Raw genomic sequence first — 24,259 nt, forward strand, 5'->3', positions numbered from 1 at the left:
TGAGACCATGGGGATGGCTGAGACTGTGGGGACTCCTGAGACCCTGGGGACGGCTGAGACCGTGGGGACTCCTGAGACCCTGGGGACGGCTGAGACCGTGGGGACTCCTGAGACCCTGGGGACGGCTGAGACCGTGGGGACTCCTGAGACCGTGGGGGCTCCTGAGACCGTGGGGACTGCTGAGACCGTGGGGACAGCTGGGACCGTGGGGACTCCTGAGACCGTGGGGACTCCTGAGACCGTGGGGACGGCTGAGACCGTGGGGACTCCTGAGACCGTGGGGACGGCTGAGACCGTGGGGACTCCTGAGACCGTGGGGACTGCTGAACCTGTGGGGACAACTGAGACCGTGGGGACGGCTGAGACCGTGGGGGCTCCTGAGACCGTGGGGACGGCTGAGACCGTGGGGACGGCTGAGACCGTGGGGACTCCTGAGACCGTGGGGACGGCTGAGACCGTGGGGACTCCTGAGACCGTGGGGACGGCTGAGACCGTGGGGACTTCTGAGACCGTGGGGACGGCTGAGACCGTGGGGGCTCCTGAGACCGTGGGGACGGCTGAGACCGTGGGGACTCCTGACACCGTGGGGACTGCTGAGACCGTGGGGGCTCCTGAGACCGTGGGGACTGCTGAGACCGTGGGGACAGCTGGGACCGTGGGGACGGCTGAGACCCTGGGGACGGCTGAGACCCTGGGGACGGCTGAGTCCGTGGGGACGGCTGAGACCGTGGGGACTGCTGAGACCGTGGGGACTCCTGAGACCGTGGGGACTGCTGAACCTGTGGGGACAACTGAGACCGTGGGGACGGCTGAGACCGTGGGGGCTCCTGAGACCGTGGGGACGGCTGAGACCGTGGGGACTCCTGAGACCGTGGGGACGGCTGAGACCGTGGGGACTCCTGAGACCGTGGGGACGGCTGAGACCGTGGGGACTTCTGAGACCGTGGGGACGGCTGAGACCGTGGGGGCTCCTGAGACCGTGGGGACGGCTGAGACCGTGGGGACTCCTGACACCGTGGGGACTGCTGAGACCGTGGGGGCTCCTGAGACCGTGGGGGCTGCTGAGACCGTGGGGACGGCTGGGACCGTGGGGACGGCTGAGACCCTGGGGACGGCTGAGACCCTGGGGACGGCTGAGTCCGTGGGGACTGCTGAGACCGTGGGGACTCCTGAGACCGTGGGGACGTCTGAGACCGTGGGGACGGCTGAGACCGTGGGGACGGCTGAGACCGTGGGGACTCCTGAGACCGTGGGGACGGCTGAGACCGTGGGGACTCCTGAGACCGTGGGGACTCCTGAGACCGTGGGGACTGCTGAGACCGTGGGGACTCCTGAGACCGTGGGGACGGCTGAGACCGTGGGGACTCCTGAGACCGTGGGGGCTCCTGAGACCGTGGGGGCTCCTGAGACCGTGGGGACGGCTGAGACCGTGGGGGCTCCTGAGACCGTGGGGACGGCTGAGACCGTGGGGACGGCTGAGACCGTGGGGGCTCCTGAGACCGTGGGGACTCCTGAGACCCTGGGGATGGCTGAGACCGTGGGGACTCCTGAGACCCTGGGGACGGCTGAGACCGTGGGGACTCCTGAGACCCTGGGGACGGCTGAGACCGTGGGGACTCCTGAGACCGTGGGGACTGCTGAGACCGTGGGGATGGCTGAGACCGTGGGGACTCCTGAGACCCTGGGGATGGCTGAGACCGTGGGGACTCCTGAGACCGTGGGGACGGCTGAGACCGTGGGGACTCCTGAGACCGTGGGGACGGCTGAGACCGTGGGGACTCCTGAGACCGTGGGGACGGCTGAGACCGTGGGGACTCCTGAGACCGTGGGGACTCCTGAGACCGTGGGGGCTCCTGAGACCGTGGGGACTCCTGAGACCGTGGGGACTCCTGAGACCGTGGGGACGGCTGAGACCGTGGGGACTCCTGAGACCCTGGGGACGGCTGAGACCGTGGGGACTCCTGAGACCGTGGGGACTGCTGAGACCGTGGGGATGGCTGAGACCGTGGGGACTCCTGAGACCCTGGGGATGGCTGAGACCGTGGGGACTCCTGAGACCGTGGGGACTCCTGAGACCGTGGGGGCTCCTGAGACCGTGGGGACGGCTGAGACCGTGGGGACTCCTGAGACCGTGGGGACTGCTGAGACCGTGGGGACTCCTGAGACCGTGGGGGCTCCTGAGACCGTGGGGACGGCTGAGACCGTGGGGACTCCTGAGACCGTGGGGGCTCCTGAGACCGTGGGGACTCCTGAGACCGTGGGGACGGCTGAGACCGTGGGGACTCCTGAGACCCTGGGGACGGCTGAGACCGTGGGGACTCCTGAGACCGTGGGGACTCCTGAGACCGTGGGGACGGCTGAGACCGTGGGGACTCCTGAGACCGTGGGGACTGCTGAGACTGTGGGGACGGCTGAGACCGTGGGGACTCCTGAGACCGTGGGGACTCCTGAGACCGTGGGGGCTCCTGAGACCGTGGGGACTCCTGAGACCGTGGCGACGGCTGAGACCGTGGGGACTCCTGAGACCCTGGGGACGGCTGAGACCGTGGGGACTCCTGAGACCGTGGGGACTGCTGAGACCGTGGGGACGGCTGAGACCGTGGGGACTCCTGAGACCCTGGGGACGGCTGAGACCGTGGGGACTCCTGAGACCGTGGGGACTCCTGAGACCGTGGGGGCTCCTGAGACCGTGGGGACGGCTGAGACCGTGGGGACTCCTGAGACCGTGGGGACTGCTGAGACCGTGGGGACTCCTGAGACCGTGGGGGCTCCTGAGACCGTGGGGACGGCTGAGACCGTGGGGACTCCTGAGACCGTGGGGGCTCCTGAGACCATGGGGACTCCTGAGACCGTGGGGACGGCTGAGACCGTGGGGACTCCTGAGACCCTGGGGACGGCTGAGACCGTGGGGACTCCTGAGACCGTGAGGACTCCTGAGACCGTGGGGACGGCTGAGACCGTGGGGACTCCTGAGACCGTGGGGACTGCTGAGACCGTGGGGACGGCTGAGACCGTGGGGACTCCTGAGACCCTGGGGATGGCTGAGACCGTGCGGACTCCTGAGACCGTGGGGACTCCTGAGACCGTGGGGGCTCCTGAGACCGTGGGGACGGCTGAGACCGTGGGGACTCCTGAGACCCTGGGGACGGCTGAGACCGTGGGGACTCCTGAGACTGTGGGGACTCCTGAGACCGTGGGGACGGCTGAGACCGTGGGGACTCCTGAGACCCTGGGGACGGCTGAGACCGTGGGGACTCCTGAGACCCTGGGGACGGCTGAGACCGTGGGGACTCCTGAGACCGTGAGGACTCCTGAGACCGTGGGGACGGCTGAGACCGTGGGGACTCCTGAGACCGTGGGGACTGCTGAGACCGTGGGGACGGCTGAGACCGTGGGGACTCCTGAGACCCTGGGGATGGCTGAGACCGTGCGGACTCCTGAGACCGTGGGGACTCCTGAGACCGTGGGGGCTCCTGAGACCGTGGGGACGGCTGAGACCGTGGGGACTCCTGAGACCGTGGGGACGGCTGAGACCGTGGGGACTCCTGAGACCGTGGGGACTCCTGAGACCGTGGGGACGGCTGAGACCGTGGGGACTCCTGAGACCGTGGGGACTGCTGAGACCGTGGGGACGGCTGAGACCGTGGGGACTCCTGAGACCCTGGGGATGGCTGAGACCGTGGGGACTCCTGAGACCGTGGGGACGGCTGAGACCGTGGGGGCTCCTGAGACTGTGGGGACTCCTGAGACCCTGGGGATGGCTGAGACCGTGGGGACTGCTGAGACCGTGGGGACGGCTGAGACCGTGGGGACTCCTGAGACCCTGGGGACAGCTGAGACCATGGGGATGCTGAGACCGTGGGGACTCCTGAGACCGTGGGGACTGCTGAGACTGTGGGGTGGATGCTGCAGGGTGGGACCCCCGCCCCCACCCCGAGCCAGCCCGTTGGGAACAATGCCGTTTCAAGCTAGACCAGAAGAAGAATTTCCTGTGACCCAGCGTAAGCCAGCATGCTCTCCTCGCAGTGTGCCCACTGCCTGCCCACGGGGCTCCTGCAGAGGCTTGCCCAGATGAGCAGGTGCAGCCCGCATGTCTGGAGCCGGGGCTGGGGGACTGGCCAGTGGTCTTCACCCCGTCAGCCCCGTGTGGCCCCCTCTGGCCAGGGCTGCTGCTGGGTAGGAGCTCCAGAATGTCTGTGGGTCGTGGAGGCCTTCGGCCCCTCGAGGCAGCCCGGCTGCTGGGACTTGTCCAGATGCCATCAGGGCTGGAACGGCTCATTAACGAGCAGAGCCCAGGACAGGGGCCGCAAGCCCTTGGCTGGGAAGAGGCTGGGCCTCTGCCGGGAGCCTGTGCCGTGCCTGCCTGGCGCCAGCCCTGTGGCCAGGAAGGCTGGGGCAGAGGTGGAGAGAGGACCCGGGTCTCATACCGCCTTTGCCTTCGGATGGGGCAAGTTGCTCGCCCTCTCTGAGCCCGGCTCGCCTCCCCTGCCTTCCCTGCAGGCTGCTGCTGGGCGTTGGGGATGTGAAGTTCCCGCAGTGTGTAGCGGCCCCCGCAGGTCCCACCCGAGAGGCCCCTGAATCTCACGCCCCTCAGAGGCAGCCCCTGGGGGAGGTCCTGGGCTCCTTCTCTTCCCCAGCACAGGGCTCCCTGAGTCCTTCGTACTCCAGTGGGGTCCACTTTGCCAACTTCCGGAATGCATCACTGATGTCTCTGGGCAGTGCCGGGTGGACTAAGGCTGGGCAGATGGGGTGACTTAGTAGACAGAGTATGTCTCAGGCCTGAATTCAGTTCACCACTGGGCCCCTGGGAGGGAAGCCTATTTTCTCTGAGCCTGTCCCCTCCATTCTAAAACAGTAACCAGAGGTGACTTGACCTCTCAGCGGCCAGGCTGTGACCCCGATGTGTGACTGTCAGCTGGGAGTGCAGGACGCACGCCATTCCCGGCCGCAGACTCCCCCCACACGTTCTGGGATCCCTCTCTGCACACTAGGGTGCTGTCCCGGCCTCTTTCTCCCTTGGCAGGCCGAGTGCCCGGATCGACGCGTTTCCTGAGTCCCCTTGGCCTGGCGATGAGGCTCCCGCTCCTGCAGGCCAAGGCTTGGCCTATGCACCTGCCGCGCACGTCCCGGAGTGGGGTGGGGTGGGGGGAAGGGGATCGGCCTTCAAACAGAGGGTCCCGAGGCCCGCGCGCCGCCCTGTCCCTGCCCTGCGTCCCGAACGGCCACCGCCGCCGCATCCTCCCCGCGCCGAGGTGAAGATGCCGGAGTCAAGCGAGCCAGGGCCTGGGATCTCGGAGCAGGAGCGTCCTGGTGGTCCCGGCAGCTCGAGTCGCGCCCGGGTGGTGGCGGCTGCCGGCGGGTCCAGCCCAGGCAGTGGCCTCGGAGGCGGAGTGGGTGGGGGAGGGGGAGGGGGGGAGGGCGTCCAGACCCCGCCCCCGGTCCCGCCCCGCGCCCGCTCCCAGGCTGCGGGACCGCGGGGCGCAGAGCAGAAGCCGGGCACCCATGGACTGAGCGGCGCGCGGGCCGAGATGCGCGCCCGCCTGCTGCCCCCGCTCCCGGGCCTGGGAGCGGCGCGACCCCATGGCAGGTAGCGGCGGCCTGGGCGGCGGGGCCGGGGGCGGCCAGGGCGCAGGGGCCGGGCAAGGGGCCGCTCTGCGGGCGTCCCGCGCGCCGATGCTGCTCGTGGCCCTGGTGCTCGGCGCCTACTGCCTCTGCGCCCTCCCCGGCCGCTGCCCGCCGGCCCCCGCGCCCTCCGAGCCGTCCAGCTCCGTCCACCGCCCGGGAGCACCCGGCCTGCCTTTGGCCAGCGGTCCCGGCCGCCGGCGCTTCCCGCAAGCGCTCATCGTTGGCGTGAAGAAGGGCGGCACGCGCGCCCTGCTGGAGTTTCTGCGGCTGCACCCCGACGTCCGCGCGCTGGGCTCTGAGCCCCACTTCTTCGACAGGTGCTACGAGCGCGGCCTCGCCTGGTACCGGTGAGCACCCTGGCCCGTCCGCCCTGACCGGCGACTTCCTGGGGAGGGTATCGTGCGCTCCAGGGAGCAGCGGCACGATATCCTCCCTCCCAGGGAGCAGGGGTGCGCTCCGGGCAGTGGGGTTGGGACCGCCCTGTGGGGGGCCCAGGCTTGACCTGGGTCGCGGCTCCAGAAGAAGGAATGATACTTGGCTAGGATTCCCTGAAACTTTGAAAACTGTGGGGAAAGCCCCGGTTCCGTTCTCTCTGCTGAGGGACCCAGCAGGACTGGGGGAGGCGGTGCCATCCCAGCCCGGAGGTCGTTTCCAGCCCGTGGGATTACCTGGCAGCGTTAGAAATGCCTCTCCCGCCCGCTCACTCTGGGCACGCAGGTGTGACCGACCGCTGGCCAGGTACTGTAGAAAGGGGCCTCCAGGTTCCAGGCAGCCACCTAGAAAGCGTCCTTCCTCCCCAAGACCCCCGAGTCTGCGCACAGGAACCCTTGGTGGTGGTCCTGGGAGTCCGGAGAAAGTCTGGGCTTTGGAAAGGAGGAGACTGCCTTTAGGTGAGTGCCCAGGGTGAGTCCAGCCCCGTGCATGGGGCTCTGTGGCTGTCCTGCCTCTACCCAGGATGGACGTGGGGGTGCGGCAGCCCCAGCTGAAGCAGCCCGCGCTGGTGGCTGCTCATCCCCAAGCTTGGACCCAGCGCCTGCAGAGAGGACCCTGCCCAAGGCCAGTTGGGGAGTCAGTGGGGGCGGCAGGACCCAGACGCTTCTCCAGGTGCTCCGGTTTCTCCGTTCCAGATCCTCTGATCCTCCTCCTCCCCTGACGCCTACCCCTATTTGTTAACTTTGCCTTTTGTACTAAAACTACTCTTGGGTTTGGAGGGCAGGCAGGAAGGGGCTCCGTGAGAATAGGGTGGCTCGCTTCTGAGATCTGAAGGGCTGGTGCCAGTGTGGGGTGCTGGGGAAGTCAGGTGGTGGTTAGGGGATGTGGAGTCCATCCCGGGGCTCACCTGGCTGAACTGGGCATCCTCAGCTCAGGCTCCAGGGAGAGACCTCACTCCCCTGACGGCAGGCAGGGGTCAGAATGCATCCCTAATCCCTGCTGCAGGGAGGAGGGGAGGAGGGGCTGCCAAGCTAGAAGTTGGGGAGGAGGGGAGTGGCGAGACGGGGGAGGAGGGGAGAGGCGGGAGGGGGAAGGGGAGAAAGGGCTTTGGGTTAAGGATGCACAGTTAACTGGAGTAAACACTTCAGAGCCACCCCTGAGCCCCATGAGCTTTGACAGCAAGAGACTGGGGGTGGGATCTGAGCTGGGCCGTGAGGAGCCACAGGGGAAGCTAGGGTTGGGTTTAGCCCTAAAGTGTTCTGGAAGAGCCCAGGCTCCTGAGGCCAGTCCAGGCCCACCCTGGGCATGTGTCCAGCGCTGGGGGATCAGTTTGGGGAGGATGAGAGGCAGCCAAGGCCAGGCCCAACTTGGGAGTCAGCTCCTTAGCCTGGGGGTGGGGTTCTGGGGACACTGACGTGCCCAGGGTTGGAGGGGGGGTACTGGAGAGTGACTGCTCTGGTAGACTCTTGACGTCCTCATTTTTTAGAAGGGGGAGGGGTGGGTGTGGATAATTCCAAGGGGTCAGTCCTGTGGCTTCTGCCTCATTAATCTGGGGTTGTCCCTTGGACCGACTGTGCTGACCCCTCACTGGGCGGTGCAGAGCCAGTAGAGCTGGGCCTGCTGAGCTTCCGCATTGCGGGTGTCCTCATGCTCTCCGAGGGGCCATGGCCACGTGGGCCCGCTGAGCTTCCCGACTGCGGGTGTCCTCATGCTCTCTGAGGGGCCGTGGCCACGTGGGCCCACTGAGCTTCCGGACTGCGGGTATCCTCGTGCTCTCCGAGGGGCCGTGGCCACGTGGGGCTGGTGTGCTCCTAGGTGCCTGTGCCTCCGTCCTTTCAGCCTGCTAGGAGCCTGCAGTGAGCCTCTGAAAGTTCTCACCCTGTCTCAGTTTCCCCAACTGCAAGGCAGCATTGTCTGCTCTTGAGACCCTGGACTGGGCCCCCAGTGCCTGCAAGCTCTGTTCTGGGTGCCGATGCAGGGAGGTGAGCAGAGTAACCAGGGCCCCCAGTTGAGTCTCCGGGCCACGGCTCCCACTGGGCTGTGACCGACCTAGTTCCAGGCGGTGACCCGGCCTTCCTGTGGCCTCGGCAGGTGGGTCCTGAGTTGACTTTGGCCATAGGCCTTCCTTCCCTCCTCTCCACCCTCAAGTCAGCTCATCCAGGCTCTTGAGGGGCCTCCCACTTGGGGACTGTAGCCCACTAGTGCCCCCGAGCTCAGCACATGCTCAGCCGTTCCCCTTCTAGTGAAGCACCTGTGTCTGCCAGGTGTGGGGGTCACGCAGACTCCCCAAGGTCTCGATCTGGGAAGGGTGCCCTGTCTGGGGGCAAATGGGGGCTGTACTTTGACCATCATCTTTTAGAAAAGCAAGAGGAGGGTCGGGCACAGTGGCTCACGCCTGTAATCCCAGCCCTTTGGGAGGCTGAGGTGGGCAGATTACCTGAGGTCAGGAGTTTGAGACCAGCCTGGCTAACATGGTGAAACCCCATCTCTACTAAAAATACAAAAATTAGCCAGGCGTGGTGGTGGGTGCCTGTAATCCCAGCTACTTGGGAGGCTGAGGCAGGAGAATCGCTTGAACCCGGGAGGCAGAGGTTGTAGTAAGCCGAGATTGTGCCACTGCACTCCAGCCTGGGCGACAAGAGTCAGCTGGAGTGCAGCTCTGTCTCAAACACAAACAAAACAAAAGAAAAGGAAGAGGAGGCAAGGAGCGGAGTGGGTAGGGGAACCCCTTAGTTCCTGGTTTGCAAGAGCAGTGGGTGCAGGGAGTGGGGTCTGAGTATGTAGTGGGGAAGGACCCGGTCTCCTGTGGGGGATGCAGTCCCCCTGCACTTTCTGGCTTTGGCATCTGCCAGGCCCTTTTGGCATCTGCGAGTCCCAGGCCTGAGGTGTGGGGCAGGAGGAGGGAGGCTGAGATGGAGGAGGGAGGGTCGCCCAGGGCTGGATGAAAGCCGCAGGGAAATGCACACCAGATGAGGTGGGCTCCACAGGGAGGGGGGGGGATCCTCAGAGCAACTTGTCAGATGTTTGTCACACGGGGGTCCAGTCCTGCTCCTCTCCCTCCTCCCCCGTCTCTCCCACCCTCATCCACACCTGGGCTAGGATAGGCTTCGGATGCCTGGGGAGGGAAAGTAATTGATCCCAAAGATCTCCGATCTCTGAGCTGGTTTGTGCAAGAGGGGGCCTCGAAAGCCCTTGCCGCCTGTCTGTGTTCCCACTCCCCTTCCACGGCAGGGGGTCCGGGAACTCCATCCCCCTACAGAGCTCCCTCTGACTCTTTGGAGAGAAGGCCTGGCAGGGTGAACATTCCTGTTTTGGTGCTGGTCCCTCCAGCAGGCGGGAAGAGGAGGATATTCAGTCATTGGTGTGCCATCTGGGAAAGGAAAGGGGTGGGCTCCTGGTCTCGCTTGGTGCCTGAGGTCAGGTATGCCCGAGACGGGAGGGAAGGGCCTGGGGCTTCCTTCCTGGCCAAGGGGAAAAGCAGGCAGTGACTTCTCATGAGGCCTGGGGTCTTTCCCCTCCCAGCACTGGCCTGGTTTCTCTCTATGGGCTTCGTCAGCGAGGTCCCGTGGTGGGGGGTGGTGCCTCCCCTTCTTGACCTCTCTCAGGGACGGGGGTGCCCCTGAGCTGCCAGGCCTCAGACCTTGGTACCGCCACCACCCAAGGCCTCTGTGTTTGTCCCTGGGACGCTGGGTGCGGTTCCCACGCGGGTTCCAGCTGCAGGAGGTGGGGCGGGGAGTGCAGGGGCTCTGGGACTGACACCGCCCTTCCAGGTGGGCTGGAAGGAGGCAGCCCCCCAGGGTGGGAAGAGGGAGGGCTGAGCCCCACGCTCATCCCCAGCACCCCTGCCCCTCCCAGTCTCCCTGTGGCTGCTTCTGAAGTGGCAGTGGGTGGGTGGAGGGAGTCCCAGCTCCCTCTGTCACCAAGATGGAGGAGGACTTGTCCGGTAACGTCTGTAGGCCAGCTCTGCCCAGGGCCTGGTTCTGCAGGGTGGGGAGGCTCCCGTGCTGCCCACCCCTACTCTGCACCGCTCATGGTGGGTGTTGTGGGGGAAGCCTGGATTCTCTTCCGCTGCCTCATACATCCTCCCTCCCACCTCCAGCGCTCTCCACCGAGCACCCCAGTGCAGGGGTCTGTGCAGCTGCCTCTGGCCCAGCCTGCGTTTCCCTGGGGGTCTGAGCAGGAAAAGGGGACTCAGAACCTGCCTCCCAAGGGCTCAAGTCTGGGGCGGTCACTCCTGGCAGGTCAGCCTCCTGGCAGGGGCCGGTCCTGGGGCTGTCAGCAGGGGTGGGGGAAGCCCCCTCAGAGGGCAGGAGGCAGGGCTGGGCGTGACCGGCAGGGCATCCCCTCCCTAACACAGTCCCTGTGTTTCTATCGACCTAGTTCCCAGCCCTCCCCAGCTCTCCCTCCGAGCTGTTTGCTCAGCTGACCTGCCACGCCCTGCCCTGCCCAACCTCACCCTGCACTACCTGGCTGGCAGGTGCTGCCCGGGGCACTGCTGGGGGTGCCTGGGCCTGCCCGGGCTGGGCACCCAGAATGGGCTCTCTGCCCAGGTGGGACAGTCCTGGGCTGTGGTCGGCTGATTCCCCCGGGACCTTGGGACTGGGTCAGTGCCCTCCTCTCCTGTGTCAGAATGAGAAGAATCGCAGAAAGGCCCCCTCCCTGGCCTGGCACCCTGGCAACCTGCAAGATCTAGGGGGCCACAGCGGCTCAGGGTCTTGGGAAGGATCCTCAGGCCAGCGCCGCCACGTCTCCGACTTTCCTCACATGCGCTGGGCTCTGCTGGTAACTTTTTGGCCTCCTGAGTCCAGGCCCAGGCTGATGAGAATTCACAGGGCTACAATTAAAGACGGGGAGAGAGGCCAGCTGCAGTGGCTCACGTCTGTAATCCCAGCACTTTGGGAGGCTGAGGCAGGCGGATCACCTGAGGTCAGGAGATCGAGACCAGCCTGGCCAACATGGCGAAACCCCGTCTCTACTAAAAATACAAAAATTAGCTGGGTGTGGTGGCGGGCACCTGTAATCCCAGCTACTCTGGGGGCTGAGGCAGGAAAATCGCTTGAACCTGGGAGGCAGAGGTTGCAGTGAGCCGAGATTGCACCACTACACTCCAGCCTGGGTGACAAAGCAAGACTCCATCTCAAAAAATAAATAAAGATGGGAAAAGATATAATTACATCAGGGGAGGGAGGGAGCAGGAAGGACTACTTTTGGTTGAGGACAAACTGTCAATAATTGGTGAAGGGCTGATTTAGGGGATGCTGTCAGCCACTGAGTGAACGGGTGACCTCAAGTGATCTAGGCGGGCGGGCCTCGGGGTCCTTGGTCTGGGATGAGAAAGGAGCTGGGGGCAGCCTAGTTCCAGGAGAGTGTGGGTCTGGTGGTAGGGAGCTGGCTCTGGAAGCGAGGACGGCAGGGATTGCACAGGGAAGATACGTGGGTGGTGAGGAGCATTTGGGCCTCCCGACCAGCGACCGTCACCCCTAATCCTCAGTGCAGCAGCAGGCGGGGCAGGCCGGCGGGGCAGGCCGGCGGAACAGGCCGGGCTGCAGGCAGGTGCCGGGCTGGGCACCCTCACAGTCCATGTTCCAGGCTGCCCAACCGCGCACGTTAGCAGGGGCGGGCCCGAGCAGGGAGGAAGACTTGCCCGCCCTGGAGGCCTGGGCTTCCGGGGCATAAGGGGGCCTTCGTCCCGGGCCCCTGGGGGCCGGTCTAGGGCTGGGGAGGCTCAGGCCCCCTCTCCTTGCACCCGTCCCGCAGGAGTCTGATGCCCCGAACCCTGGATGGGCAGATCACCATGGAGAAGACCCCCAGCTACTTCGTGACGCGAGAGGCCCCCCGCCGCATCCACGCCATGTCCCCGGACACGAAGCTGATCGTGGTGGTGCGGAACCCCGTGACCCGGGCCATCTCCGACTACGCCCAGACGCTCTCCAAGACCCCGGGCCTGCCCAGCTTCCGCGCCCTGGCCTTCCGCCACGGCCTGGGCCCCGTGGACACAGCCTGGAGCGCCGTCCGCATCGGCCTGTACGCCCAGCACCTGGACCACTGGCTGCGCTACTTCCCCCTGTCCCACTTCCTGTTCGTCAGCGGGGAGCGTCTGGTCAGCGACCCGGCCGGAGAGGTCGGCCGCGTGCAGGACTTCCTGGGCCTGAAACGGGTCGTCACGGACAAGCACTTCTACTTCAACGCCACCAAGGGCTTCCCCTGCCTCAAGAAGGCCCAGGGCGGCAGCCGTCCCCGCTGCCTGGGCAAGTCCAAGGGCCGGCCACACCCACGCGTGCCCCAGGCCGTGGTCCGGCGCCTGCAGGAGTTCTACCGGCCCTTCAACCGCAGGTTCTACCAGATGACGGGCCAGGACTTCGGCTGGGGCTGAGCGGCGCCCTGGGGATGCTCAGCACCTTGATTGACATCCGCTCGCCTGGCCAGAGCGGGCTGCCTGCACATGCTGGGCAGAGAGGAATATTTAAGAAATAAAGCTTGGACCCAGATTTTTCCACAAACCTCGAGGTTGGAGGGTGGAGGCGCTGCCCCCAGGGATGTGGTAACCATACCAGCGAACTCCACTGGGCACTGACTGTGTGCCTCGTGTCGCACTTTTTTTTTTTTTTTTTTTTTTTTTTTGAGATCGAGTCTCGCTCTGTCGCCCAGGCTGGGGTGCAGTGGCGCGATCTCGACTCACTGCAAGCTCCACCTCCCGGGTTCACGCCATTCTCCTGCCTCAGCCTCCCAAGTAGCTGGGACTATAGGCACCCGCCACCACGCCCGGCTAATTTCTTTTTGTATTTTTAGTAGAGACGGGGTTTCACCGTGTTAGCCAGGATGGCTACGATCTCCTGACCTCGTGATCTACCCGCCTCGGCCTCCCAAAGTGCTGGGATTACAGGCGTGAGCCACCGCGCCCGGCTATTTTTTTTTTTTTTTTTGAGATGGAGTCTTGCTCTGTCACCATGCTGGAGTGCAGTGGTGCGATCTCAGCTCATTGCAACCTCCGCCTCCCAGGTTCAAGCAATTGTCCTGTCTCAGCCTCCCAAGTAGCTGGGATTACAGGCGCGTGCCACCACACCTGGGTAATTTTGTGTTTTTTTTTTTTTTTTTTTTTTTTTTTTTTTTTTTTTTTAGTACAGACAGGGTTTCACCATGTTAGCCAGGATGGTCTCTATCTCCTGACCTGGTGATCCACCCGCCTTGGCCTCCCAAAGTGCTGGAATTACAGGCGTGAACCACCACACCCAGCCAATTTTAATTTTTTCTTAGGACAGAGTCACCCTCTGTGGCCCAGGCTGGAGTGCAGTGGTGTGATCTCAGCTCACTGCAGCCTCCACCTCCTGGGTTCCAGCGATTTTCCTACCTCAGCCTCCCAGGTAGCTGGGATTACAGGCATGCACCAACATGCCCAGCTAATTTTTTTTGGTATTTTTAGTAGAGATGGGGTTTCACCATGTTGGCCAGGCTGGTCTCGAACTCCTGACCTCAAGTGATCCGCCCATCTTGGCTTCCCAAAGTGCTGGGATTACAGGCAGGAGCCACCACACCTGGCCCAAAACTCATTCTTTATACACCCTCAGAGGTGGGCAGTGCGCCTGGTCAGGTCTAGCCTGTGAGCTCAGAGAGGCTTAGGGCCTGCCCAGCGACATGCAGCTTAGCCCTAGTGATGCTGGGGGCCATGCTCAGGCTCTCTTCTCAGCCCTGGGAGGCTGGGCAGGGCTGTCCTCATGTTCAGGATGAGGAAACTGAGGCCACAGGCCGCGCTGTGGAGTGGTGGGGCAGGATTAAAGTCGGGTCCGCACCCACCACCTTGGCTCATCCGGAATCCAGGTGCGCAGTGGACGCTTCCTTCTGGAGCCTTGTGGAATTGCCTGAGTGTTGGTGAGGTCAGCGAGTGTTGGGTGTGTGCACAGGGAGACGGATTAATAGCCTCTTAGCCTTCCCTGTAGAGGCCCACCCATTCAGGCACCACCCACTCTCGGGCCCCACCCACTCCCCCAGGCCCCTGCTGCCCCAGTTCCGTGGTATTTGTTCTGTGCCCTCCCCTGGGGACAGGGCTGGGATCAGTGGCCATCTGCAGTCCAGCTGCCCACTCATAACTGAGGCCAGACTCAGGCAGGCTGGGGTGCCCTGTCCGCCCGTGTCCTGGGAGTGGGAGGGATTCCTCAGTAATGACCCTCACCTGCTTGTGGCCACGTGCTGTCTGCCAGGTGCCCACCAGCTGCCCTGACGATGACCTCCGGGGCTGCTTGGGCTTAGCCCCAGGCCTGTCGCAGGGCCTAGCTGTGGTCTCCACAGCCCCGCTGAGTCCCACAGGCCCTGATATGGTCTTTCTGCCTCTCAGCTACTTGGAGCCACTCCCTGTTTTGGGGATGCAGGCAGTGAGGAAGGATTTGCAGGAGGGGCTGCATCTGGACACCCACCCCGCCTCCTGCTAGTTTCTGGGCCCAGTGGACACTCTGCTCTGCAGCTGCCCTGAGGGGCAGGCACTTCCCACAGGCCTCTCCATCCCAGGCCAGGACAGAGGCAGGGCTGGAGGCTGGTTCTGAGCTCCCCTCCGAGCACCCACCCAGAGACTGCAGTGGCAACATGGTGGGCAGATGTGGGCCCAGATGTGGACAAGTCATAGGCACAGCCTCCGTCCTACCTCGAAGCTCTGATGTGGGTGGAGGGGAAAGGGCCCCCCCGACTGACAGCAGCTTTGGGAAGAGGGAACAGACTCCACCTCGGATCCCTGCCAGGAGGGGATCACTGGGCTGGGCTGCTCTGTCCCCACCCCCTGCACAGGTGCCCTCTGTGAAGACCGGGCCAACTGCCTGCCCCAGGCCTGGGGGTGGGAAGGAATACAGGACAGCCCCTGGCCCCTGGTGACCCAGTTCCCAGCCCGGTGCATGTGGATTTCTTCTTCCTGGACACACCTTTCTCGTGCCTGGGCCGTTTCAGGGGCTGCTCACCATCATCCCACCACCTCTTTTGTTCTACAGTGAGCTCTCCGGATGGCAGCTGGAGGGCCATCGCGGAATAAACCAGATCCTATTGTTTTAAAACTCTCTGATCCCCACCTTTTCCCCTTATTGCTTCTAGGATGAAAACCAAACTCCAGATCACAGCTGTTACAGCCCTCTACGGCTTGCCCCTCTGTCCTACATGCGCTCCTTATTCCAGCACGCCCACCACACTGGCACCTGCCAGCTCCTTCCACCTGCCGTGGCCTGTCCAACCTCATGGGCTTTGCATGTGCTGTTCCCTCTGTCTGGAATGCCTTTCCCTGCAGAAGGTGCTGACGGGATGGAGGGGCAGCTGCTCTCACTGAGGCTCTGCTACTTTCCTCCCTCCGTTTAGAGTTCCTTTTCTGAGTCCACCAAATGACCCCATTGTTTCCTTCCCGACACAGAGCTGTGAGGGGTGGGGCACTGGTTTGGCTGGCTTTGGGACCTGATCCCAGGGCCTGGGGGGGCAGACTCTGGAAGCATCGAGGGGTGGGCTGGCGTATTCTGCACCCGCTGAGCGGGAACTCCGCCTAACCACCAGCACTCAATGCGGGTGAGGTGCCCAGCTGGGCCTCCGAACACACGGAGGGCAGACGTGGGGAGGACCTACGGGCTGCGTGCGGGGAGGCGCTCCCTGGGAGAGTCATCAGCCTTTAATTAAAGTCCCTAAATTGCTTCCCCAGCCGCTCCGTGGGTTTTCCATGTTGGAATGTTCCAGATGGGGCGAGAAGCGCTGATTCAATTACCCTCTTCCTGTTCCGCCTGGTGGAGGGGAAGGGGCCTGGGAGCCCATCTCCAGCCCTCCTACCCCAGCCAGACCAGGATGGCGTGGGCCATGGGTTGGGGTCCTCACAGCCCTGGGAGTCCAGGAAGGGGCTTGGAGAAGCCTGGGGAGGAGGCTGCTTCCGCCTCGAGGGTTCTCACAAAGCCCCTGCCCTCCTGGCCCACTGGGATGGGTGGGTGGGACCAGGTGGCCATGCTCTCCGCCCTAAGCCTTGCACACACGGGCATGGAAGCCCTGAGCAGGCCCTGGCCCCAGCAACCCAGCCCCAAAGGGGAGACAGGGAAGGGTCAGCCCCTGGGCCCACCCTCTCCACAGGCCTGAAAATATTTATGAAGCCCCGTCGTAGAGGAAGAGAGGAGACTAGAGAGGGCCAGCAGCTTGCCCGCCTCTCACCGCACCAGCGCTTCCTGCGAGGCCCAACCCTGGGGAGCTCTGAGATCCCCCGTGTGCAGGGAGTCGGCGCGTGGGGGCAACCTGGCTCCCTCCCTCCCCTGGGGCAGGGGTCCTCACTGGGTTGATCGCCTGACCCGGGGGTCCTCAGAGCTCAGTTGGGGCTGCTGACCCCTGCCCTCCGTGGGGGGACAGGCCTGGGGCCCCTGGTTCTGGACGGCCTCTCTGCCTGGGGCATGCCTCTCTGCCCGGGGCATGGGGCTGGAGGGTCAGGGTGAGGCGGGCTCTGGCTTCCTCCCTCCCGGGCTCCTCAGTGTGGCTGTGCAGGGCAGAGCCAGGGAAGGGAAGGGGAAGCTGGCCTCCGGGGTGAAGCCTGGATTATGGGGTGCCATGTGGGCAGCGCCTGTGAGTCCCCTTTGTCCAGGAGGAGGGGTGCTTTGGGGAAAGGCGTGTTTCCCCTGGGCCATGTGGCCAGATCTAGAGGCCCCTCGCAAGCCTGAGATGGTCTAGATCCCGGGCTCCAGGAGGGGGCCGGGCCACAGGTGAGAGGGGCTTGAGTGACTTAAAATGAATTCAGTCCCCTTGGAGCTCCTGTCCTCACCCCTTTCCTGGCTCCCCAGGCCTGAGCCCCTTCTCCTATCTGCCAGACTGTCCCGGGCGCCTTGTTCCCCTAAGGAGCTGCGGGGTTGTGATTTCCACGTGGGTCCCTCTGCAGGGGCTCGGCCATGGCCCAGGAGAGGCCAGGGACCCCATGAAGGCCTGAGATGCTTTCTCCAGGGCGGCCACAGCAGCCCGCTGCTACACTAGTCTCCTGTCCCTGCAGAAGCTATGCGGGGAGGGGCTGCAAATTTGCTGACCTCAGGAATGTGGTGTTTCATTTCTGCGGGACGCTCCCTTTCTAGAAGGTTCCTCTCAAACTGGCAAGGGCCGACTTCTGAGGTCTCTGTCATTGGGACCAACACTTATGCCGGAGGGTGAGGTGGGAGGCAGGGGTGCAGGAGCAGCCTCGGGTTCCTGGATGAATCCGTTTTATTCTGTTTTATCCATTGTAGCCCTGGGGGCAGCTCTGGGCAGCCGGGAGCCATCAGTGCCCCTGGGCAGGGCCAGCGCCAGCGCCCCCTGCAGGAAGTCCCCACTCCTGAGGCCCAGACTCCTTTCATGTCCCTCCTTTCGTGTCCTCAGGGGCTCTCGGGTTCTGAGCTTGCCCTTCCTGTGTCCTGCATGCCTGCCTTATTCCCTTGGCTGGCACGTGAGCCCCTCCTCCGTCTGTGCTCCTGGGTGCAGCGCTGAGGCTCTAGGAGTCGGGGTGGAGCCCGACTGAGGGTCTGGAGAAAGAGGAGGAGGCTCAGGGACAGTGGCTGAGAGAGCCCCACAGTGGACTTCCTTCCACCAACAGGCACCCAGGGCTAGAGTGTGTGCTTCTGAGAACTCACAGGGCAAGCTGGGGGGACCACACGGAGGCCCAGCATTGGGCGAGACGAGCAAACCACCCAGCTGCCAAGAAAGCAAAGCATGAACTGCAGAGGGACACGGCACAGGGCTGGGCGGGGGGAGCTGAAGCTGGGAAGAGCCCCGGCAGGAGAGCCTGGTGCAGAGATGACGTTTACCTGCACCCTGGAGTGGGACCAGCCATGACAGTCAGGCAGACTGCCAGTGCATCAAGGTGCCGGGGAGACAGACAAATGGGGTGGGGTGATGGAGGCTGGCTAAGAAAAATTCTGGGCTGGGCGCGGTGGCTCATGCCTGTAATCTCAGCACCTTGGGAGGTTGAGGCGGGCGGATTACTTGAGGTCAGGGGTTCGAGACCAGCCTGGCCAACATGGCGAAACTCCCTCTCTACTAAAAATACAAACATTAGCCGGGCATGGTGGCCTGTGCCTGTAATCCCAGCTACTTGGGAGCCTGAGGCAGAATCGCTTGAACCCAGGAGGCAGAGGTTGCAGTGAGCCGAGATCGCACCACTGCACTCTAGCCTGGGCAACAGAGCCAGACTCCATCTCAGAAAAAAAACGCAAAGTGGGGATGGAAGGGCTGGCCCAGGTGGCATAAGGGACCCACTTTCCCAGCACACTGGATAGGGCACATCTGAGCCCCACTGGGCTGCTGGGGCACTTAGTATTTCTGAAGGCAAGAGTTTTGTTTCCTGACTTAGAATTCTCTGCAGATACTGCCTCAAGATGGTTCTTTCTCAGGACTATCCATCTGACAGTGAAGATCCTGGGCCCAAAATGAGGGAATGAGGGCCAGAGACCTAGGTTAAAAACCAGGATCTCAAAATGCACCCTCCAGATTTTAATTTATGTAGCCAAGGTTTGTAGTAGGCTATGCCATATAGGATTTTTGGTTTTTCTTTTCTTTTTTTTTTTTTTTTTTTTCTGAGGAGTTTCATTCTTGTTGCCCAGGCTGTGAGTGCAGTGGCGCGATCTCGGCTCACCGCAACCTCTGCTTCCTGGGTTCAAACAATTCTCCTGCCTCAGCCTCCCGAGTAGCTGAGATTACAGGTGCCCGCCACCATGTCTGGATAATTTTTGTATTTTCAGTAGAGACGGGGTTTCACCATGTTGTCCAGGCTGGTCTCGAGCTCCTGACCTCAAGTGATCCGCCCACCTCGGCCTCCCAAAGTGTTGTGATTACAGGCGTGAGGGGCCAGCCCCACCTCTTGAGGAACGATGAGACTCTTCTGATGCAGTCGCCAACCACGAGCGCTGCTGAGGCTTCCAGGGACATACAGGACAAGATCCTCCCTCTCAAAGCCAGGCTCTGGCTCGGAGGCAGAGGAATGCCTTTCATGCTGCCTAATCTCAGCCACATTGTGTGTGCGTTCCACTGGAGAAGCCGCCGAAAACAGTCGGTCGACCAAAACAGTTAACACAAAACTATTGCCAGAAGGATGCCATACACAAGCGTTCTGATGATGGGAGGCAAGCTCCACCGTGGGGCCGCAGAGAACAGTCATGATCTGATGACGGGAAGCAAGCTCCACCGTTGGGCCTCCGAGAACAATTGCGGATCTTGTTCTCCTGGTCTCTGCTCCCAGCACTCCGTGAGCGGGCCCCGCGTGCAGGGGGATTGCTGGCCAGACCTGACAGCCTCGCACGGTCAGATACTGTCATCTTTTCTGTCTCCCACGAGGGAGGATGATGGCCTATCTGATGGAAAGCCAGTCTCCTGCTGAGGATGGATGCGCGGCTGCGCAGCAGGGGAGGGGACTCCTGTCAAGCATGCGGGGTTTTTAGGGAGAAGCATCTGGAGACTGTCTGACCCCTGGTTTCACTGTCTGGACTCTGGTTGGGAAGGGGGGCAGCCCCCTTGTGTGGGAGTGATCAGAGGTTCTAGGGCGTCCATCACTGGCTGGCCCTGTCGGGGTGCACAGTTGGGGGACGCGTGCAGGCCTGGGGAGAGCACGGCAAAGGGCCCAGAATTGCTGGCAAGCCTTGGACGAGCCAAAGGACGCATGTTCAGGACTCCCCTGGTCTCGGGGAGGTCATTGCCTGACTCTCGGTGAGCTCAGAAAGAGCCCAGAATGGCCAGGTGTGGTGACTCACACCCGTAATCCCAGCACTTTGGGAGGCCAAGATGGGTGGATCACTTGAGGTCAGGAGCTTGAGACCAGCCTGGCCAACATGGTGAAACTAAAAATACAAAATTTAGTTGGGCGTGGTGGTATGCACCAGTAATCCCAGCTACATAGGAGGCTGAGGCACAAGAATCACCTGAATCTGGGAGACGGAGGTTGCAGCGAGCTGAGATTGTGCCACTGCACTCCAGCCTGGGCAACAGAGTGAGACTCTGTCTCAAAAAAAAAAAAAAAAAAAAAAAAAAAAAAACAAACAGAAAAGAAAAAAAAATTACTGGAAGCCCCAAAGAGCTTTTGTGTGTGAATTATATCCAAGGGTGGCTACATAAATAATTTTCAGGGCCTAGAGCAAAATGAAAGAAAAGAAACTGCTGTGAAAGGTACCAACAGAAAGCTTTGCCCTTTTTCCACGATCCCTTTTTCCTTCTCTCCTTCCTCTCTCAGCTTGTCATGGTGGTTCTGTTTGCTACTTAATGTCATTCTAAGTAAAGAAAAATAAACATTTAAAATATTAACATACACTTTACAATTCTTTTTTTTTTTTTTTGAGGCGGAGTCTTGCTCTGTCGCCCACGCTGGAGTACAGTGGCGCGATCTTGGCTCACTGCAGACTCTGCCTCCCAGGTTCAAGCGATTCTCCTGCCTCAGCCTCCCAAGTAGCTGGGATTACAGGCGCCTGCCACCACGCCAGGCTAATTTTTGTATTTTTTAGTAGAGACAGGGTTTCACCATCTTGGCCAGGCTGGTCTCGAATTCCTGACCTCATGATCCACCCTCCTCGGCCTCCCAAAGTTCTGGGATTACAGGCATGGGCTACCATGCCCAGCCTTTTTTTTTTTTTTTTGAGATGGAGTCTTGCTCTGTTGCCCAGGCTGGAGTGCAGTGGCGTGATGTTGGCTTACTGGCTCACTGCAGCCTCCACCTTCCGGGTTCACGCCATTCTCCTGCCTCGGCCTCCCGAGTGGCTGGGACTACAGGTGCCCACCACCACGCCTGGCTAATTTTTTGTATTTTTAGTAAAGATGGGGTTTCACTGTGTTAGCCAGCATGGTCTCAATCTGCTGACCTCAGGTGATCCACCCGCCTTGGCCTCCCAAAGTGCTGGGATTACAGGCGCGAGCCACCGCGCCTGGCCCATCCTTTTTTTGTTTTGTTTTTTTGAGACAGGGTTTCACTCTGTCACCTGGGCTGGAGTGCAGTGGCGCAAACTCAGCTCACTATGGCATTGGCCTCCTGGGCTCAAGCGATCCTCCTACCTCAGCCTCCTGAGTAGCTGGGACTACAGGCGCACGTCACCACGCCCAGCTCCCTTTTTTTTTTTTTTTGAGACGGACTCTCACTCTGTCGCCTAGGCTGGAGTGCAATGGCGTGATCTCAGCTCACTGCAACCTCTGCCTCCCCGGTTCAAGCAATTCTCTCGCCTCAGCCTCCCATGTAGCTGGGATTATGGGAACCTGCCATCACGCCCGGCTGATTTTTGTATTTTTGTAGAGATGGGGTTTCACCATGTTGTTGGGCAGGCTGGTCTTGAACTCCTGGCCTCAGGTGATCTGCCCACCTCAGCCTCCCAAAGTGCCAGGATTACAGGCGTGAGCCACTGCACCCCAGCCTGGCTACTTTTTAATTTTAATTTTTATAGAGATGGGGTCTATGTTGCCCGGGCTGGTCTGGAACCCCTTGATTTAAGTGATCCTCCTGCCTTGCCCTTCCAAAGGGCTGGATTTACAGGCGTGAGCCACTGTGCCTGGCCATTGGGTCTGAATTAACCCCGGGCTCCACGCCACAAGGCCACGGGTGACCTTGGCCTGTCTGTGGCTGGTTTGTGGGGTGAACAGGGGCTGGCTGCTGGGTCTGTGTGTGAACACAGGCTGTGGCTGCTCCCTGCAAAAGCTCAGGGTGTGGGGCTCCATGAGGCTCATCCTCTCCTCCCCAGCCACCCGCATGCTACATTTGACTTCCGTTTCTAAAGTGTTCACCTGTGCAAATATTTGTGGTCGGCCCAGCCCGCTGCTGCCATGTCCCTTCGGCCGCCTGGGGTTGCCGCCCGGGCTGCGTTCTGGAGAAGAGCGTGTCTCTCAAACTCCGAGGTTTAATTCTTTTGCTCTCCGCAGGGACAGGCACCATCTGTGTTCACCTGCACAGCACGCACACACAGGTTCTATTTACAAAGCAATTAAGAACAACACAGTGCAATCAGGAACACATCACAACTGTCAGGAACGGTTCACAGTCAGTCGTGAGAGTGTGCGTTTGCCAGCCGGGAGCTCTCAGTGCACACGTGGGTTGCAGCCTCACCCGGTGCTTCCAGCCAGCAGCGCAGCCACCTGCTGCCCCGCCCGGTGTTCTGGTGCTCACTGGCCTCCAGGGCTCAGGCCCCCCAAAAATGGCAAAACAACCCTCCTGTGATTCCCTGAGATCCTCTTTGGACCAAAGGTGCTTTACCCTTTCTTTCCTTCATTTTCTTTTTTTTGAAACAGGGTCTCACTCTATTGCCCAGGCTGGAGTGCAGTGGTGTGATCTCGGTTTACTTCAGCCTCTGCCTCCCAGGTTCAAGCAATCCTCCCACCTCAGCCTCCTGGGTAGCGGGGACCACAGGCTTGCGCCACCATGCCTGACTAATTCTTACATTTTTGGTAGAGATAGGGTCTCACTATGTTGCCCAGGCTAGCCTCAAACTCCTGGGCTCAAGCAATTCACCTGCCTCAGGCTCCCAAACTGCTGAGATTACAGACATGAGCTACTGTGCCTGGCCTTTCTTTTTTTCTTTTTTTGAGATGGAGTCTTGGTCTGTTGCCAGGCTGGAGTGCAGTGGCGCAATCTCAGCTGACTGCAACTTCCGCCCCCTGGATTCAAGCAATTCTCTGCCTCAGCCTCCCAAGTAGCTGGGATTACAGGCGCCCGCCACCACGCCGGATAATTTTTTTTTGTATTTTTAGTAGAGACGGGGTTTCATCATGTTGGCCAGGCTGGTCTTGAACTCCTGACCTCAAGTGATCCACCTGCCTCGGTCTCATAAAGTGCTGGGATTACAGGAATAAGCCACCAGGCACGGCCTTTTTTTTTTTTGAGATTGAGTCTCACGCTATTGCCCAGGCTGGAGTGCAGTGGTGCAATCTTGGCTCACTGCAACCTTCATCTCCCAGGTTCAAGAGATTTTCCTGCCTCAGACTTCCGAGTAGCTGGGATTATAGGCGTGCGCCACCACGCCGGCTAATTTTTGTATTTTTAGTGGAGACAGGGTTTCACCATGTTGGTTGGCCAGGCTGGTCTTGAACTCCTGACCTCAAGTGATCTGCCCGCCTCAGCCTCGTAAAGTGCCGGGATTACAGGCATGAGCCACCACGCCCGGCCTTGCCTGGCCTCTTTCTTGGAAGTTACACTGCACCAGAATGCGATTCACTGGGGAGAGAACGTTTCATCCACCCTGGCTGGGACCAGTGCTGGGAGGGGTTCTGGGTTCTGGGGCTGGTCCCTCCCGTTCTGATCCTGGCCGCTGGCAACTGTCAGTTTGTGCCCTGGACGGGTGGGCAGAAAAATCAATGGTTTTGCTCTGCTGATGAAAGTGGTCCGGACAACTCCCGTGCCGGGGACCAATAAAGCCCCATGGACGGAATTATTTACTATAAAGACGTAGCTATCGATTGAGCAGTTATGAGGATGAAGTGCAGGAAGGCACTGACATCAGGTGGCCTGCTTTCTCCAGAAGGTGATGGGAAAGCCTAGCTGTTTTTCTTTCTCTTTTGTAAACATGTTAAAACCTTTTTCTGGCCGGGCGCAGAGGCTCATGCCTGTAATCCCCGCACTTTGGGAAGCCAAGGCGGGCGGATCACCCGAGGTCGGAACTTCAAGACCAGCCTGACCAACATGGGAAACCCATCTCTACTAAAAATGCAAAAATTAGCCGGGCGTGGTGGCTCGCGCCTGTAATCCCAGCTACTCAGGAGGCTGAGGCAGGAGAATCGCTTGAACCTGGGAGGCGGAGGTTGCAGTGAGCTGAGATCGTGCCACTGCACTCCAGCCTGCGCAACAGAGTGAGACTCCGTCTCAAAACACAATCAAAAAACCTTTTTCTTATGCAGTGCAGTTGACTCGTGACCAACACATGTTTGAACTGCCTGGGTCCACTTAGACGTAGCGTTGTTTCTTTTCTTTTCTTTCTTTTTTTTTTTTTGAGACAGAGTCTCGCTCTGTTACGTAGGCTGGAGTGTAGTGGCACAATCTCGGCTCACTGCAACCTCCAACTCCCGGATTCAAGTGATTCTCCCCGTTCAGCCTCCCGAGTAGCTGAGATTACAGGCACCCACCACCATGCCCAGCTAATTTTTGTATTTTTAGTAGAGATGGGTTTCGCCATGTTGGCCGGGCTGGTCTCGAACTCCTGACCTCGGATGATCTGCCTGCTGTGGCCTCCAAAGTGCTGGGATTACAGGCGTGAGTCACCGTACCCAGTCACACTTTTTCTTTTCTTTTCTTCTT

The 24,259-nt window shown here is 61.3% G+C and overlaps 1 protein-coding gene across 1 annotated transcript; it reads left to right on the plus strand.

The window, feature by feature from the left end:
* The first annotated feature begins 5,489 nt into the window (after positions 1-5,489).
* HS3ST6 (heparan sulfate-glucosamine 3-sulfotransferase 6) lies at positions 5,490-14,990 on the plus strand. Its single transcript, XM_008959822.6, has 2 exons — positions 5,490-5,972; positions 11,815-14,990. The coding sequence occupies exons 1-2, from the start codon at positions 5,581-5,583 to the stop codon at positions 12,428-12,430; spliced, it is 1,008 nt and encodes a 335-aa protein (XP_008958070.3). The 5' UTR covers positions 5,490-5,580; the 3' UTR covers positions 12,431-14,990.
* Positions 14,991-24,259: the final 9,269 nt, after the last annotated feature.

Source organism: Pan paniscus, chromosome 18, assembly GCF_029289425.2.
Source record: "Pan paniscus chromosome 18, NHGRI_mPanPan1-v2.0_pri, whole genome shotgun sequence".
Lineage (NCBI taxonomy): Eukaryota > Metazoa > Chordata > Mammalia > Primates > Hominidae > Pan > Pan paniscus.